Genomic DNA, 16,450 nt, shown 5'->3' on the forward strand with positions numbered 1-16,450 from the left:
TTAATATAGTTCCATAGTTCCGAGACCGATATAGTTCAACGAATCTTTCTCTTTGTACCTTTCATTTAAAATTAGTTAAGGCGCACCGTGAGCATGCTAGTCTTCCTGTCGAATTGTTCAAGGTCGGTGGCGACATACTGATAAGGAGTATGCATCAGTTGATTGGCAAAATTTGACTGGAGGTAGGCGAACCTCAGTCTGCTATGTCTCGTGCACAAGAAAGGAGACAAGACTTATATCTTCCTTTCTTTAAAATTGTTTGAAAGATAAGATGGGTGGATTGACCTTGTAATTTATTCGGTTGGGATAGAATCAACTTCGGCAGTTTTGCCCTATTTTAGATTCGATATAGCGTCTATAATTTCATAGAATGTTGGCTGTTCGGTAGAAATTTCAGCCATTTGTTTAACCGTTAGTAAATAAAATTTAAATGAAAAAAAAAATATTTTTCAAAGTCATGTTCAAGAAATTATAAAAATAACTTAAACTGTTGCCAATTCTCCAAATGCAACTAATTAGTTTTCATTAGACAAATTAGAAGTTTTATGACGTCTGAATATTGTTGTTTATTTTTAAAAATTCAGGTTAAACCACAAATTAACTTGTCATTCATTGGCTGTAGGCGTTAGAGGAAATTGTGTTTTGTTTTTCTATGTTTTTTATATGGTGAGATTAAATTTAAGAACTCCATAAGAGATTTTTCTATTAAAATAAATTAGCTTCAATTTTCAGTTATATGATGAACTAATGGTCTACGTGGCGTATATGTGTTGTCGTTACGTATATGCCACATATAACCTTGAATGACTTGCCACTAGTTTGGCTAAGGAAATGTAATCCTTTAAGTGTCATCATTATATAAATTTGTGTTGATGTTATTTAGATATTTACTAATAACTTTCTGAGAGGTTAGTACTTTCAACTAGAGGTTCAAATGATTTAATACCAACACACTACCGAAAAGAAAACACCATTTCTTACAAACTTTACAAAAAAATATTTTTAATATATCTTAAAATGTATTTACATATCTCACTTAAAAAACGCCAAATTCCAAATATAGGGTGACATGAGGCGTATAAGTGCTGACGCAATGTATACGCAATATTAGGACTTAAATTTACAAACGACCCAGAATACATTTTTCTCATGAGATAATGAGAGAGATTAGGCCTGTTCGATAACTTCGCAAGTAAAAAGCATTTGCATGACGATGAAGAAGAAAGTGATTTTGATCCCTTTGCCGATTCAAGTGGATCCGATTATGTTCCCAGTGAAGAAGATGGTTAGAAATTTAAGTGCTTATTTTTAAAACTTTTAACATAAGATACTTATTTGTAAATAAAATTGGAAGTGTTTTATATTGTCCATGTCATTTCCTTATATCATTACCTCCCGCCTTTTTATGGCATCATATATATTTAAACTTTCATCCGGTCGAATGTCATAGCCTATCTTAAGGCCATGAGGATTTGATGGTGTTACACAATCCATGGTACATTCCTTACGCAGCACCGTATCTACCTCAACGGAGGAGAAAAATGCCACAGGTAGATCTTGTAAGCCCAAACGTGAGGAACAAAATGCTCGTGTCAACAAATTGGTTATGTGGATTGCCAGGGCTGCCTGATAGGCATATTTCTCTTCAACCAAATATCGACATTCGTCATGGAAGCTAAGGCAAAATCGTGCTTTATCACCCAACAGCCAACGCATAGAAACCAACATCAGATGGAGAAAATCAACAGCACCACTTTGTACCACCCAATTGATGCGGGTGGGAAGAAAACGATTTTCATCGGGGCTATTTTGCGACTCCAAAGCACGACTTAGGCGACCACTTAGAAAGGGGGTGACAGGTTCGTCACCACTTGCAATTTCTTCCAGGCGATTGAACATAGCACTCTCAGTGCCACCTTCCCAGCGGGCCTTTTCAAACATTTCATCTACTCCACGATTATTTGAAGAGGATAGTTTCAAGGCCTCATAGCCGGAATAGCTAGGAGTTAAAAAACGAAATTCAATTAACTTAAAACAAATCTGATTCTGCATAACTTATCTTCTATTCTCAAATTCCTCCTGAAATTCCTTTCTCAGCCTGTAGGACTTTTTCCCCTTGGTGATGGCAAACATTTTCATTGTCTTAGACTTGGCCTCGGTTTGTGAAAATGTGGGATTAAATTGCTTAAGTAAGCCTTCTGCAAAATTCTGGCCCGCTCCATAGATTCTGGCATAATTTATAACCTTGGCATGATCTCTGGAAATACCCACAGCTTTTGCCGTTATCGAATGCATATCACTACCTTTTGCTTTAATTCCGCTAAGGGTCATCCAACCTAGTGGAGTGGCGCCATGTATACCATAAGCATAGGCATCACCCAGAACAGAAGCAATCCATAACTCCTGAGAATCCACATCGGCCCCCACAATCTTATAATTTGGCGGAGCTTGGACCATGGCCCTTAGCTCGGAACCAATACGTTCAGTTTGTGAATTTGATGCTGTCGTCCAGGTCGGTTCCATGGCACGTCGTGTCAATGTACCACATGTCACCACCTGCGGAAAAATCGCGCAGTATTCATAATCTTTGGTTCTCAAAATTTCCGGCAATTCATTGGTCGCTAGCCATACCACCAATTGGCCTATAATACGATCACGATTGTTACGCCAGTAGGACATCATGCGAGCAATTTTAATAATGCGACCAGCCACATTGTTACCACTCTCAGCACTGCTGAGGACATTCTCAGAAAACTTGTTGAGAAAAGCTCGGCATAATGGATTTCCAACTCTCAGACTTTTGCCATTTTTGTGTGGTAGCTTTAAAAAGAAACAACAATTGTCTACAAAATGATTACACCACACACCGGAACCCTTGTAAATGCCTTCCGTGTGATTTTTCTTTGGAGGTTTGCTGTAGAATTCGCGTTTCCCTAACTTCGCATCAAGTTCCTTGCCAGGGACGTACGCAGGATTTCATTTCGGGGGGGGGGGCCCAACTTGACCAAAAATCATGAAAATTAAAAATGTTGTGTATCGTTACATAAAGCTATTTTAAACGTTTTTTAGTTGATTTTATGTATCTGCAATATTGCCACAAAGTATATACATTCAATAGAGAGAGATCACAATATTTTAGAAGCAAGATTGAAATTTGGAATATTAGTCCTTGGACGTATAGAATTGAAAATGAACCGTATCAGACCACGTTCGGTATAGTTCCCATAAAAAAGTGTTTAACCAAATTCTCCAACAGAATTGAAGCAATAACTAAAAAATATTTCAAATGAATATTACCCATGTAGATTTACATTTTGGTGTATCCCAGAATTTTTACCCACATTACCTCTTATTTGGCATTTTGGGTTCTAAATCCCGTAGAAAATAGCTTAATTCATGGCAATTAGCATAAATTTTAAAAATATCGTAAGTAAAATGGATTTTGGAAATCCTTTTGGTGGGAGAACCTCCAAGCAAAAAGTGGTGAAAATAGATCCACGTTCGAATACAGGGATTGCAATCGCGAATATGTCGAATAGAGATATACAGTGGTTGGAGGATATAAACAGTTCGGCCCGAACGCCTTTTCTTCTTCATAGTACATATCCAGATATCACACACTAACTTCAGTCGAATTAAAAAAAGTTTTTTTATTATTGTAAGTAAATAATTTTCTTTAATGACATAAAAACACCAAAACTTTACTATTTTAACAAAAGCGATAGAGTCCGTAAAATCCAACTTAAAATTCAGAAAATTACATTAAAAAAGAAAACATTTTTATCAAGAGCCGGGCGATACAATCTACGACTCATAGACTCCGAATCCAACACGCAGTACTGTTTGAGAGTCCTGAAAAAATATGTTAAGTCGAAAAACTCCATCTGATACCTCAATGGTCGTTGTTCCCGCTTATTTATATCTTAATTGTACGACTAGAAGTTTATGGACTCGATGACATTAAAAACTTTCCAAAGACCAATCACTTCTGTCGGCACAGCAGAGGCAAACTTATGAAAATTCATAACTTTTGTTTTCTGGAAAACAATTAAAAAAGTGACAGCCTGTGTGAGCTGAGACTTTTATATCGAATCGAATACGGGCTACATAGCCAAAAAAAAATTCTTCTATAAATTGTATATCCAGGAAGTTTAAGATAATATGGATAATATTTGGGGTATACAATTTCACGATTAAAGAAAGCCCAAATGTGTTGCACTTTTGTACATAAGATACCTAAAAGAATCGACTAATATAGTCCATTTTGGAAGTCATTCCTTTTGATAGTTATGGTGTCAAGCCGTCAATTTAGTTGGTCGCCGTAAGATTTAGAGCTTTTGGACCAATCCTGACATAACCATGGACTTACCCACGAAAAATACAATATCGCTGTAAACAAGACAGCAAGGAGTACCATTGGTCAAAATGTGCAATGACTCTTCGAATAGCCCGTAAACTACACCTATGTTGAATTTTGTGAGGGATGTATCCGAAGATGTTGTACCAAATTGACTCTCTTGGTACTTAATATATCAAGCTTTTTGTAGAAAATTAACTTATGTTGAAACTGAGGTATGGGGTATTGTAACTAGCGATCAGTTTTACTATACCATAACTTTTGACCGCATTTCGGTAAAATAAACTGTTTTAGCCCGATTCACCGAGGGGTTTCTTAAAATAATAATTTGAGCGGAAGCTGTGGTCGTACTAATGTAAAAAAACCGGAAAATCGTTGAAGGAAACGAGTTTCATTATGTTATTTTCCAATTAGTGCTTTTACAACACAATGTAGAGCTTAATGCTCAAAGGAGAAGTTAAAGAGTACACTTCAGAGTTGAAGTTTCTAATGTATGATTTTTTAATATATCCACTGTTTCTATCTCAAACGGATGCTGACATTTTGAAACCTGAAAAATGGGGTTTTTTGAATTTTTGCTCTAATCGGGACGCGCAGCTGGATTTCCCTAAAAGCTTACTGTTTGATTGTAGTACTCGCGATTACGCATTTTTTAATGTATAACATGAGGGTGTAGCCCTCACAGGATCACAGTAATCTGCGACCAAACACGAAATTTTTGTGCGTAAATTTTACTCAAAAACCTATTTTTTTGGTTTAAACTTTACAAACTATCGCATATTAAAACGCGTTTTGGATGTGTCAGTTCTACTTAAATAAATAAATCGATACGATATTTAAAAACATATGTATTTTTTAATGGTGATTATTGAAATCGGATGCGCATAAAATGTAAATGAACTTCGCGGAAATTATGACCATTTTACTGTATTTATCACCCTAATATGCAGCAGATGCTACATCGTGGCCGCCAAATAGAATTTGACAAACTGTACATCAAAAAAAGGGATTGGTTCGCTGTGTTGAAAAATCGTATGCGCATCATGTCATTTTCATAATTACGCGGTTTATATCCGTCTCAAATGTTGTAATATTCAATATAACATTATTTTAACGTTATGCCACAATTGGAATTCCTTGTGATTTAATATAAGGTTCTAATAATATTATCCAATAGGAAAACTATAAGCGAAAAATTTGTTACAACGGAATATCATCATTATTGCGTGAAATTTTGACGAAAATGCCAAAGAACTCAAACATTTTTTCTCCAACTTTTCCCATAAAACCATAAAAAAATAAAATTAGAATAATATGATTTTAATTTTTTTCGTAATATTTTCTTCGTATTTTTTTTGCAAATAACATAAATACTATAGCTCCAACCTTCACAACTTAGGTTTCCTTTTATTCCTCAAAATGTCTGGATGCTGTTATAATTTTTTTATATAGTTTTCATAAGTATGAGCGCTATTGTTTCAAAAATATGTTTGTAAATACGTGAAATTATTTAACAAATTTGATTTTTCGCGAATCCTTTGAGACTTTTCGAATTTTTTCTAATTGTCATAATTAAAACGGTCATATCTTTTGCGCGCAACGATCAAAGTTAGTAACGAAAACAGATTTGGAATGCTGATTTCTTAATACATGTACCAAAAATCATTGATGTAGTATCAAAATTTTTGTTTTGATTTTTTTGAAATGGAAAAGACAATTTTAGACATTTTTCCTGATATGTACGTAAGGAAGTAATTTTAGGATGTTCAAAGTTTCGGTCAAATCGGATAATTAAAATTCTATGTTGGAGGAACCTGAAAGAGTTGATCGATATAATCCATATTCGAACCTAATCTATGTCTGGAAACAATCGATTTGGACTTTCGAGAGTTATTGTGTCAAGATTATAGGGAAACATTTTGAAGTCTTGCGGGGAAAGCCGATATGACTTAATGTTTGGATAAAATATTGGGAGATCAAAAATTTGGACAAAATCTATTGATCTGTTCGGATGAACTGGAATAAATCGACTCCAAATTGTTTGACGCGGGTTTCGTCAAAACATTATTTCGCTGAGGTACATTTTTATCGTTAGCCTAACGGCTGATGGTACAATATCACGGTGCTCCTAAACCAACGTTAAATGAAAGGAGCTTACAACTGGGAATTTCTGCGGGTTCTGAAACAGCAATGTTCATAGATGAGAAAAATCCAAAAATAAGAAATAATCGCTGCAGGGATTTTTAAATAAATCACGGCCTAAGTTTTTAGGTTTTCGCGATTTTGAAACCGCATGTCTTATCGAAAATGTTTTAGCTGTAAAAATTTGTTTGATTTGTTCCTAGGTTTTACCATTTTTATGATATAGAAGTTGAGGTCACATTTTTCTGTTTTTTGTTAGGTTTTCGCGATTTGCTTGGAAACGGTAAGTCTTATCGAAATAGGACTAGACCAAATCTTATAGCTGCTAAAATTCTCTACAAGATTGGCATTCGTATTTTTTCCTAGGTAGTACCATTTTTGAGATACATATATAAGTTTAAGATAGGAAATTGCAGTCATGACATTGTTTTACAAGGAGACGATACAGTCAGTGAAATGAAACCTACGAAAGTATCATAAAGGACAATATTGTAGAAATTTTCACTGCTACAACATTTTCTTTAGTTCCATTTCCCAGCAAAATCAAAAAAAAAAAAACTAACAAACCCCAAAAATGTGAACTTTGACCGCGATTTATTTAAAAAGCGCTTCGGCGATTTTTTTGTTTTTTTTTATTTTTCTCATCAATGAACCACCAATAAACCCAGGTGTAACCTTCTTTCATTTAAAGTTGGTTAAAGAGCGCCGTGATATACAATACAAATTGCAAATTGGAAAAAATTCAGATGTGCATGCTATTTATAGCAGATATTATCACTTTATGATACACAACAATAAATTAATAATTAATACATTTTTCTCCATTATTTTCTCACAATATTTAGCAATAAGTTAATATAAAATAGGAATACAAAATTTTTATTAAGGCAGTAAAACAATTTTCTAATTGGTTTTCGAGATATACTCCACAGAGAACCCATGATATGTCGTACATATGGTCCAAAAGACATTTCCTTTCATGTACTTCTAATCCGTACAATATTGAATTTGTAATCGTTTTGAATACAGAATGAGTTTAAACCCTCAAGGCCTTTATATTCATTACAGAATTCCACAACACTGACTTGGCATAAAGAAGGAATTCAGTTTTACTCTAAGTTTCTCTCAAAAAGAGCATTTAAAGAAAAAATGTTTAAATATTTCTTAGACAACTTGTTAATAAAGTACAATTTCAGTACATAACCTTAAGAACAATATAAGTTTTTATTTGAAATTTCTAAAAGCAAAAAATATTTTAGAGAAAAAACGTAATAATTTGTTAAAGTAGCTCAAAAAATCTAGTTGGATCAAACCATTTCGGGGGGGGCCCGGCCCCCCCGTGCCCCCCCCCCTTCGTACGTCCCTGTTCCTTGCGCAGATTTCCAAAAGCATAATCACTTTCGGCTTCGGAAGCATAAGCTTTGTTCCTTTACTTTTTTAATGGTAAGGGTGGTAAAAGAGAAAAGCGTCAAAATTGCTCAAAATTGCTCTCTCATGACCATTTTTACCAGAAAAGTAAAGGAACGGAAAAATGGTTGATCAGGCAGCAATGTCAAAAAGAAACATAAAAAAATAAATTTTCGTCTTTTATTTCACAGTTTTTAATTTAGTTTTGTCAGTTTTCGACTTTTTCTTCTGTTTATCGACCATTTTCTTTCTCATTGTGAAATAATCGTCAAACAAAAGTCGAAAAATCAGTTCTGCCATTTTTTACCTGCAGAAATTTTGCTGGTAGCCTGTGGTAGAAGAGAAAGCCATTTTCGCTCTCTCTCCACTCTCACTCTCTTAAAAATTGCTTCCAGTTTTGCCACTTTTCGGGGTTAAGGAACGCTTTGCAGGTTAAAAATGGTAACAAATGGGAAAAATGGTAACCTCAGGTTATAGTGCTCACGGTTATAGTGTAATGGAAAGCCTTCCCAGCACAGTGAAAGCAGTTTAGGAGCAATTTGCATTCCTGTGCTAATTTCAGTTGGCCCTGGTTTCCATTCTGCATCGTCACTCCCTTCCTTAGGAGGTTTTTGACACAATTTGCGATACCATGCCGGATAGCCGGGCAATAAAGGTCTTCGAGCCGGCAACTGAGATTTGGTATCGTATAAATATTGGAATTCCTTATATAAACGCTTTTCTCCTCACTAAGATCATCATTGAGGACAGGATTCGGATTCGCCTTTGCAGTGGCTTCCTTACTTTTCTTACTAGGAGGTTTCTTGATTTTCAGCTCTTGTGTTGACCAATCTTCATCCCACAGCCACAAGTTCTGTTTATATTTCTCCCCCTTCATAAGGCTACATGCTTCATCTGCCCTACTGGCCAGATGATATTTGGCTTCTATACTAAGATCTTCATAGGCCAAATTAGATTCATTAATGTAGCGTATCCAATTTCTGTTGATCGGCAAATAGGCTGACTCCATTTCCAGCATACCAGCCAATGTTACAGGATGGGGAAATCTTTCTTCAAATAGTGGAAACAACTTTTCCAAAATTCGATGTGTGGCCGCAACATCATTTGAACAATAAGTCATGAGAGATTGGAACTCACGACGTACATCTTGCAGGGTGCCCTCAACAAAAACATTACGTTCTTCTTTCGTTATAGCTTCGCCACCACAATACAAACGGTGTACTTCGGCCAAACTATTCAGTGAACTTTGACTTAACCATTCCAGATCCTCGGGTGCAGGTTCTTTTTTCGATTTCATTAAAGCTCTTTGATAGCTGGTAACACCACTTACACACACATGTAAGGACATGGTATCCAGGAAACGTACTTTGGTATCTTTCAAAAGATATTGCTCTTTCAAACGGGCCCGATCATAGGAGACATTATGGCCGATCACAATTTTTGGTCCACTAAGACCTAAGGGGATCAATTCATCTGTTGTGTGGTGGGGAATTTTTTTTGCTACTTTCATTTCAGGATGTTCTGCCGCCAAACGTGGACTAACCCAAGAGTACCAATGTTTTTCACTTACAGCAGTTGCCAATGTTGGCATGGGTCCTTCGGACATACAGACTTCCACATCAAACACCAAGCCATCTTCAAGGGGATAATCTATGGAGCGTCCAATACCTGTCCCAGGGTCGTATATTGTCCAGCCTTGTTGTAATGACCACTTTTCTGGTTTCCTGGACAGTGACTTGACAGTTAGTAATGGGTTCAGAAGTTCTTTAAAAGGTTTCACCTGTTGTTTGCCAATTTCCATAAAGTGTTCCTCAATATTCTTACCCTTAAGTGGGGGTAGTTGTAAATCAACATCTTCCAAAGCTTCAGTACTTTCAACATCAATACCATGACGTTTTAAATCTTGTCTTATTGTTGTGGTTTTGCTGGTGGGAATATTGTAGGTTTCATCTCAAATCTAAACGGTGATGTTCGACTGTAGGCTGTTGATGAACGTATTCAATTTGCGTTACTAAAAAAATACTAAAATTGAAAAAAATATATTTTTTTTAATTACTTTGACAAATTTATTTCTAAACAAATTAAACACCACGAATTTACCGAATACAGAATCGCGGCTCCTCATAGTCTGCCGAAATCATTTAACAAAGTAATGATGTCATATTTGTTTTTTTATTTGCATTTTACAGAGTAATAAATTTTTTATTTCATTTCTTGTGATCGATAGGTGATCGATCCAAGAAGCAACCACCACATGTTTGCCATAATTGGAACGCGTTTTAGTGAGTGGTGTTGCTGCACATTATCTAAAAGAACATTAATTTTACGCCCATTCAAACTTTCGCGCAATAAAAAATCAAAAGATGTTCGAATGTCAGTTGAAGACATTTAACATCTGCTTTGGCGTTACTTTTTCAATTTGTTTTTTTAACGATGCAGTTTTTTTCAAAGAAAGAAAGCTATGAATGAATTTTTAAATCAGGGTTGACAGAAACATGTGTACATACGAACACACTGATACATATGTATGCTTGTCCGCTAACGGTATATTTTGATTTGAATATTGAGAAATAGTATTTTATACTGAACCCACACATACAATTTAATAGTCGTGTGAAATGCATTAGGTTTTGCTATGTTTGATCATCACAAGGGAAGTGGGATTAGTTGGAACAGAAGGAGGGAAAAGATGGATTGAATTGACCAGTTGATTACTTTTAAAGAGACCAGCAAGGTTTGGGTATTTTCCATGGAGGTTTGCTATAGAATAGAAGGCCTCCAAGGAGGGTTTCTGTAGAATAGAAGGCCTCCAAGCAAGGTTTCTATACAATTGAAATCCAGCACAGAGGGTTTTTATGGAAAAGCATGGCAAAATGATAGCCTTCTATAGAAAATGACAATTTAGGAGGTATCTTCTTCTTTAGGAGGCTTTCATACAATGGAAGACCTCCCTGGGAGGTTTCTATAGAATATAAAGCCTTCAAGGGGAGTTTCTATAGAATATAAAGCATGTATAGGACGTTTTTATGGAATAGAAGGCCGACTTAGGAGGAATAGAGGGCTTCTTGAGGGGTCTTCTATAGAATGGAAGGCTTCCCTAGGAGGTTTCTATAGAAATATAACATAAAAATATTAACAAGTAAAAAAGCGTTAAGTTCGGCCGGGCCGAACTTTTCATACCCTCCACCATAAAATATTTTGAACTAAAATGGAATAATTAGTTTTCATTCCTGTCCCCAACTTTAAGTGGGTATGTTAATATGTCAGATAATGTACATAAAATGTTTCATTCGGTAGGCCCTTTTTTATGGTGCCTATATCTAACTATGTATGTTGACAATTTTTGGTGGGCTAAAAATTGGGAGCTACCGTTATAAAGGGGTTATAATAAAACATGGACCTATGTTGACAGTTTTTAATGGGAGCCTTTAGTGTCAAATAACTCCTAATTTGGTTAAAAATTGTAGCTAGAATCCTCAAAATACCGAAAATCGGTACATAACGTGGGAACTTCAAATGTCATTAACAGCTAGTTCGGAGGTATAGGGGCTATACGAAAATATGAACTTAAATGAAAAATTTTTGTTGGCTTTTAAATTTCAAATTACAGAAAGTTCGTCCAAAAAATAAAGCTAAGGTACGGAAAATCGGGAGGTTTGTTTTGGGGCTATACCAAAACATGGACCTACGTTCGGTTAAACATTTTAAGTAAAATCCTCAAAGTACCGAAAATCGGGAAGTATCGTTATATTGGGGCTATGTTGAAAATTGTTGATACAGATGTGTGGTGACCACTACAACCTTCAAATGTCTAATTACAGTTAGTTCGGTTAAAAATTTTAGCTAAAATTGCCAATTACTGAAAATTGGGAGATACCGTTATATGGGAGCTAGATCCGAACATGGACCTATGTTGACAATTTTTTATGGAGAGGTGTTGTGACCACTATGAACTTCAAATGTCAAATTACTGCTAGTTCGGTTTAATATTGTAGTTAAAATCATCAAATTACTGAAAATCGGGAGGTACTTTTATCTGGGAGCTTTATCAATACATCTACCTTTCTTGACAATTTTTGGAGGAGAGGTGTGGTGACCACTAAGAATTTCAAATGTCAAATGTTCAAATTACAGATAATTTGGTTAAAACTTGTAGGTAAAATTCTCAAAATACCGAAAATCGGGAGGTACCGTTATATGGGGCTATACCAAAACATGGACCTATGTTCATAATTTTTTCGAATACAAGTTTTTTGGTCACTAAGAACCCTAAATATACAAATTATATATACAAACGTCAACATACCTGAAATCGGGCGGTAACGATATATGCGGCCTTTTCCAAAACATGGACCTATGTCCACTAGTTATATAAGTTTATTGACATTTAAAAACCATAAATGTCAAATTATAGCTAAATCGGTCTGAAAATGTAGCTAAAAACGGCAAAATACCTTAAATCGGGGGGTACCGTTATATGGGGGCCATACCAAAACGTGGACCTATGTCCACGACTTTTGTTATATAAGTTTATTGACACTTAAGAACCCTAAATGTCAAATTATAGCTACATCGGTCTGAAAATGTAGCTAAAAACGTCAAGATACCGTAAATCGGGGGGTACCGTTATATGGGGGCTATACCAAAACGTGGACCGATATAGCCCATCATCGAACTTGACCTGCCTGCAAACAAAAGATGCACTTTCCCAAAATTTCAGCGTCCTATCTCAATTTTTGTGGATGCTAGAGTAATTACCGCAGACGGACGGACGGATCGACTCAGAATTTTACCCTGATCAAGAATATATATACTTTATAGGGTCGCAAATGAGTATTTTAATGCGTTACAAACGGAAAAACAAACTTAATATACCCTCCATACTATGGTGGAGGGTATAAAAATAATATAAAAAAAATATTAAAAATAAAATGAAAACAAGTAAAAAAGTATCAGTCGGCTTTGCCGACAGAGGTATACCCTTAGCCTATGTAATTTTGAAGTTTCATCATTTTCACAGATCGAATGTATTTTGGGTCTTCTCAAAATTTTGTTGATTAGGATTATAAAGTTCAAAAGTGTTGCGGAGAAGGTACTTGAAGGAATGGACATACATAGTTTATTATGGAAGTGGATCTTTTATTGGGAGTCATATTTTTTTGATAGAAATTGCGCCTACGCCACGGATAACATAATATCGTTATAAACAAGACCGCAGCGAACGGCATCGGTATACATTTCCAAAGGATCTTCAAACGGACCCAAAACAGCACTTAGACAGTAATGCTGAACTTTTGTAGGGAAGGTACCCAAGGAGTGGACCGATATGGGTCATTTTAGAAGTTAAACTAAATTTGGACAAAATATTAGGAGATCCAATGTTTGGACCAAATTTGGTGCCCCGCTCAAGAGATATCGTGCATACCATTTTAGTGTCATTTTTTAAAGATTAGGGGGAAGTACCGGAAGTTGTGGACCGGTATTGCCCATCCCTGAACTGAAATTAATTTTGTACAAGATATGACGAAGGCGAAATTTTCGACCAAATCGGTTGATCAGTTCGAGGGTTATCGTGCTCTCCAGCGACTACCCACCATATCCAAGGTGTTTTTTTTTGCTACTTTTGGGCTGTTTTCTGAGAAAACTTTTCTCAAGAAGTATGGACTTACCCCTGAAAAAACTGTTACCGGCGTAGTTGTGGCAGCGAATGCAAAATGCTTCAGCAAAAATCAAAGCGATTCGAGAGCAGGTCCTAAATTGAACTTTTTCGAAATTTTGTGTGTGTGGGTACCGGAAGTAGTGGACAAATAAAGTCCATATTTGAACCTGATATATATCTGATAGATATATTACTTACTTACTTAGCTGGCCCATTACAGAACATTTGTTCCATAGACCGAAATAAGAAAAGATCTCCATTCCTCTCTGTTTTTCGCTTGACTTTTTGGAATACCGCGCCTTTTCATTTCTTCATCCACTCGTATGCTCCATCGAAGCTTAGGCCTGCCGATTCTGCGTGCACCGCCATGTGGCTCGAATTTATACGCCTCTTTAGCGGGTTCATCATCGCTCATTCTTATTATATGGCCTAGCCAACGCAAGCGCTGCATCTCGATACGTTTATCTATACTGATGTCGTTGTATATCAGATACAGCTCGTGGTTCATACAAAGTCGATATTCACCGTCAACGCAAATCGGTCCGTAGATCTTTCGAAGAAATTTCCTCTCAAACACACCAAGCACTGCCTTATATGCTTGCGCAATTACCCATGCTTCGGAGCCATACATTAGCACGGGTAGTATCAGCGTTATATATAGCGTTATTTTTGTTTGACGAGATGTGGCTTTGAAGTGCTTATTTAAACCACAGTAGCATTTGTTGGCCAATATAATTCTTCTTCTTATTTCACAACTGATGCTGTTTGTTGAGTTTATGGCAGGGCCGAGGTAGACGAATTCTTTAACTACCTCAAAATTATAGGTACCAACTTCCACAGATGGTCTGAGCTCTATGGGCGCTTTGCGCGTCGACATCATAAATTTGGTCTTTTCGCCGTTTAGTGCCAGACCCACTTTCACAGATTCTGCTTCGACCTTCCTAAAGGTATCAGTTATTTCCTTTACTGATCGTCCCATGATGTCTATATCATCAGCATAAGCAAGTAACATGTGGCTATTCGTGCAGATTGTGCCATTTCTTTTGACATTTGCATCTCGTATTACCTTTTCCAGCAAAATGTTGAATAGGTCACACGAAAGGTTGTCTCCTTGTCTGAAACCTCTTATGGTACTAAACTGTTCGGAGAGGTTCTTTCCAATTTTAACTGAAGACCTAGTGTCAGTTAAAGTCATCTTACAAAGCCGGATGAGCTTTGCGGGGGTACCAAATTCAGACATTGCATGGAATACCTTTGATCGGAGGGGACTGTCGAAAGCTGCTTTATAGTCGACATAAAGGTGATATGTGGGCCTTCTCCAGGATTTGCCGTAGGGTAAATATCTGGTCAATGGTGGACTTGGCAGGTCTAAAGCCGCATTGGTATGGTCCAATTATTTCGTTGACCATGAGTTTTAGTCGTTCGCACAATATCCCTGACACTATCTTGTATGCGATAGGGAGAAGACTTATGCCCTTATAGTTGGAGCATACAGTCTTATCTCCTTTCTTGTGGACGGGACACAGGATGCTCAGGTTCCAATCGTCGGGTACGCTTTCTTCCTGACAGATGGTGCTAACTAGCTTATGCATACATCTTATCAGCGCGTCGCCTCCGGTTTTAAACAGCTCGGTATCTGTTACCAGATTACCTTGTTGGTCTCCAAAGCCATTTGTTTGATGTTTCACTCTTTCGTAGAATTTTCGGACTTCATTGTGGCTCCTGTACATTTTTTCACACTCCCGCTTTTCCATTTCTCACTTTTTCTTGCGGAAAAGACGTTTCTCTTCTCTTCTTTTCTCCCGATATCTCTCTCGAGCGCTACGCGTTTCTACTGATTGTAAAGTAGCTCTATATGCCGCATTTTTCTCTTCGGTAGCAGCACGACACTCCTGGTCATACCATGAATTCCTTGGTGGAGGTCTCTGGTATCCAAGTATGGATTTTGCGGCTGTTTGCATGGAGTGGGCAATATGTTGCCATTGTGTTGTTATGTTATCGGGACAAGGAGTGCTCGCGTTAAGCAATTGGGCTAGTTGAGTGGAATATGTTGTGGCTATCTGTTGTGTTTGCAGCCTATCGATATCCAACTTCCGCGTTGAGTCTGTTCGTGCTTTATTTGCAACGTTTAGACGGGTACGTACCTTTGCTGCAACCAGGTAGTGGTCCGTATCAATGTTTGCGCCTCGGAACGATCGTACATCCAACACGCTCGATGAATGTCTTGCATTTATCACAACATGATCAATTTGATTACTTGTTCTTTGATCTGGAGACAGCCAGGTGCCCTTATGAATATCGAGATGCTTAAATCTGGTACTGCTAACTACCATGTTTTTGCAGCTGCAAATCTATCAGCCTCATACCATTGTCAGATGTTTCACTGTGGAGACTGAAATTCCCGACTGTTGGGCCAAAAATATTCTCCTTTCCATTTTGGCATTAAAATCGCCTAGAATAATTTTAATGTCATGGGCAGGGAAACGGTCATAAGTTTCTTCTAGGCGCTCGTAAAATATATCCTTGGTCTGTTCGTCCTTGTCTTCAGTGGGAGCATGAGCGTAAATAAAGCTGATGTTGACGAATTTTGCTTTTAATCGAAATGCAGCAAGTCTTTCATTCACTGGGGTGAAGCTGGAGACCAGATGTTTTAACCTCCGACCAACTACAAATCCGCAACCTAACTCATGCTTTATGTCATGGCAGCTAGCTATAATACAGTGCGTCACCTTTAGGTGTTGTTGTGACGCCTTTCCCATTCCATCGTATTTCCTGTATGGCAGTAATGTCGGCCTTGTACTTTTCAAGTACGTCTGCCAATGCGAGGACTGCACCTTCTCTATAAAGAATGCGAACATTCCAGGTGCAGATTCGCAGATCATGGT

The 16,450-nt window shown here is 37.0% G+C and overlaps 1 protein-coding gene across 1 annotated transcript in view; it reads right to left on the reverse strand.

Moving 5' to 3' along the window:
• Positions 1 to 1,380: 1,380 nt before the first annotated feature.
• LOC141392073 (DNA polymerase subunit gamma-1, mitochondrial-like) overlaps positions 1,381 to 16,450 on the reverse strand; it is a 29,733-nt gene continuing 14,663 nt past the window's right edge. Inside the window, 4 exon segments of the mRNA XM_073965030.1 lie at positions 1,381 to 2,952; positions 7,688 to 7,703; positions 8,372 to 8,622; positions 8,625 to 9,856. Of these exon segments, the coding sequence (XP_073821131.1) occupies positions 1,381 to 2,952; positions 7,688 to 7,703; positions 8,372 to 8,622; positions 8,625 to 9,856 (3,071 nt within the window).

The sequence above is a fragment of the Musca autumnalis genome, unplaced genomic scaffold (genome assembly GCF_047663935.1).
Source record: "Musca autumnalis isolate F117 unplaced genomic scaffold, ASM4766393v1 scaffold_2, whole genome shotgun sequence".
NCBI classification, from domain to species: Eukaryota; Metazoa; Arthropoda; class Insecta; order Diptera; family Muscidae; genus Musca; species Musca autumnalis.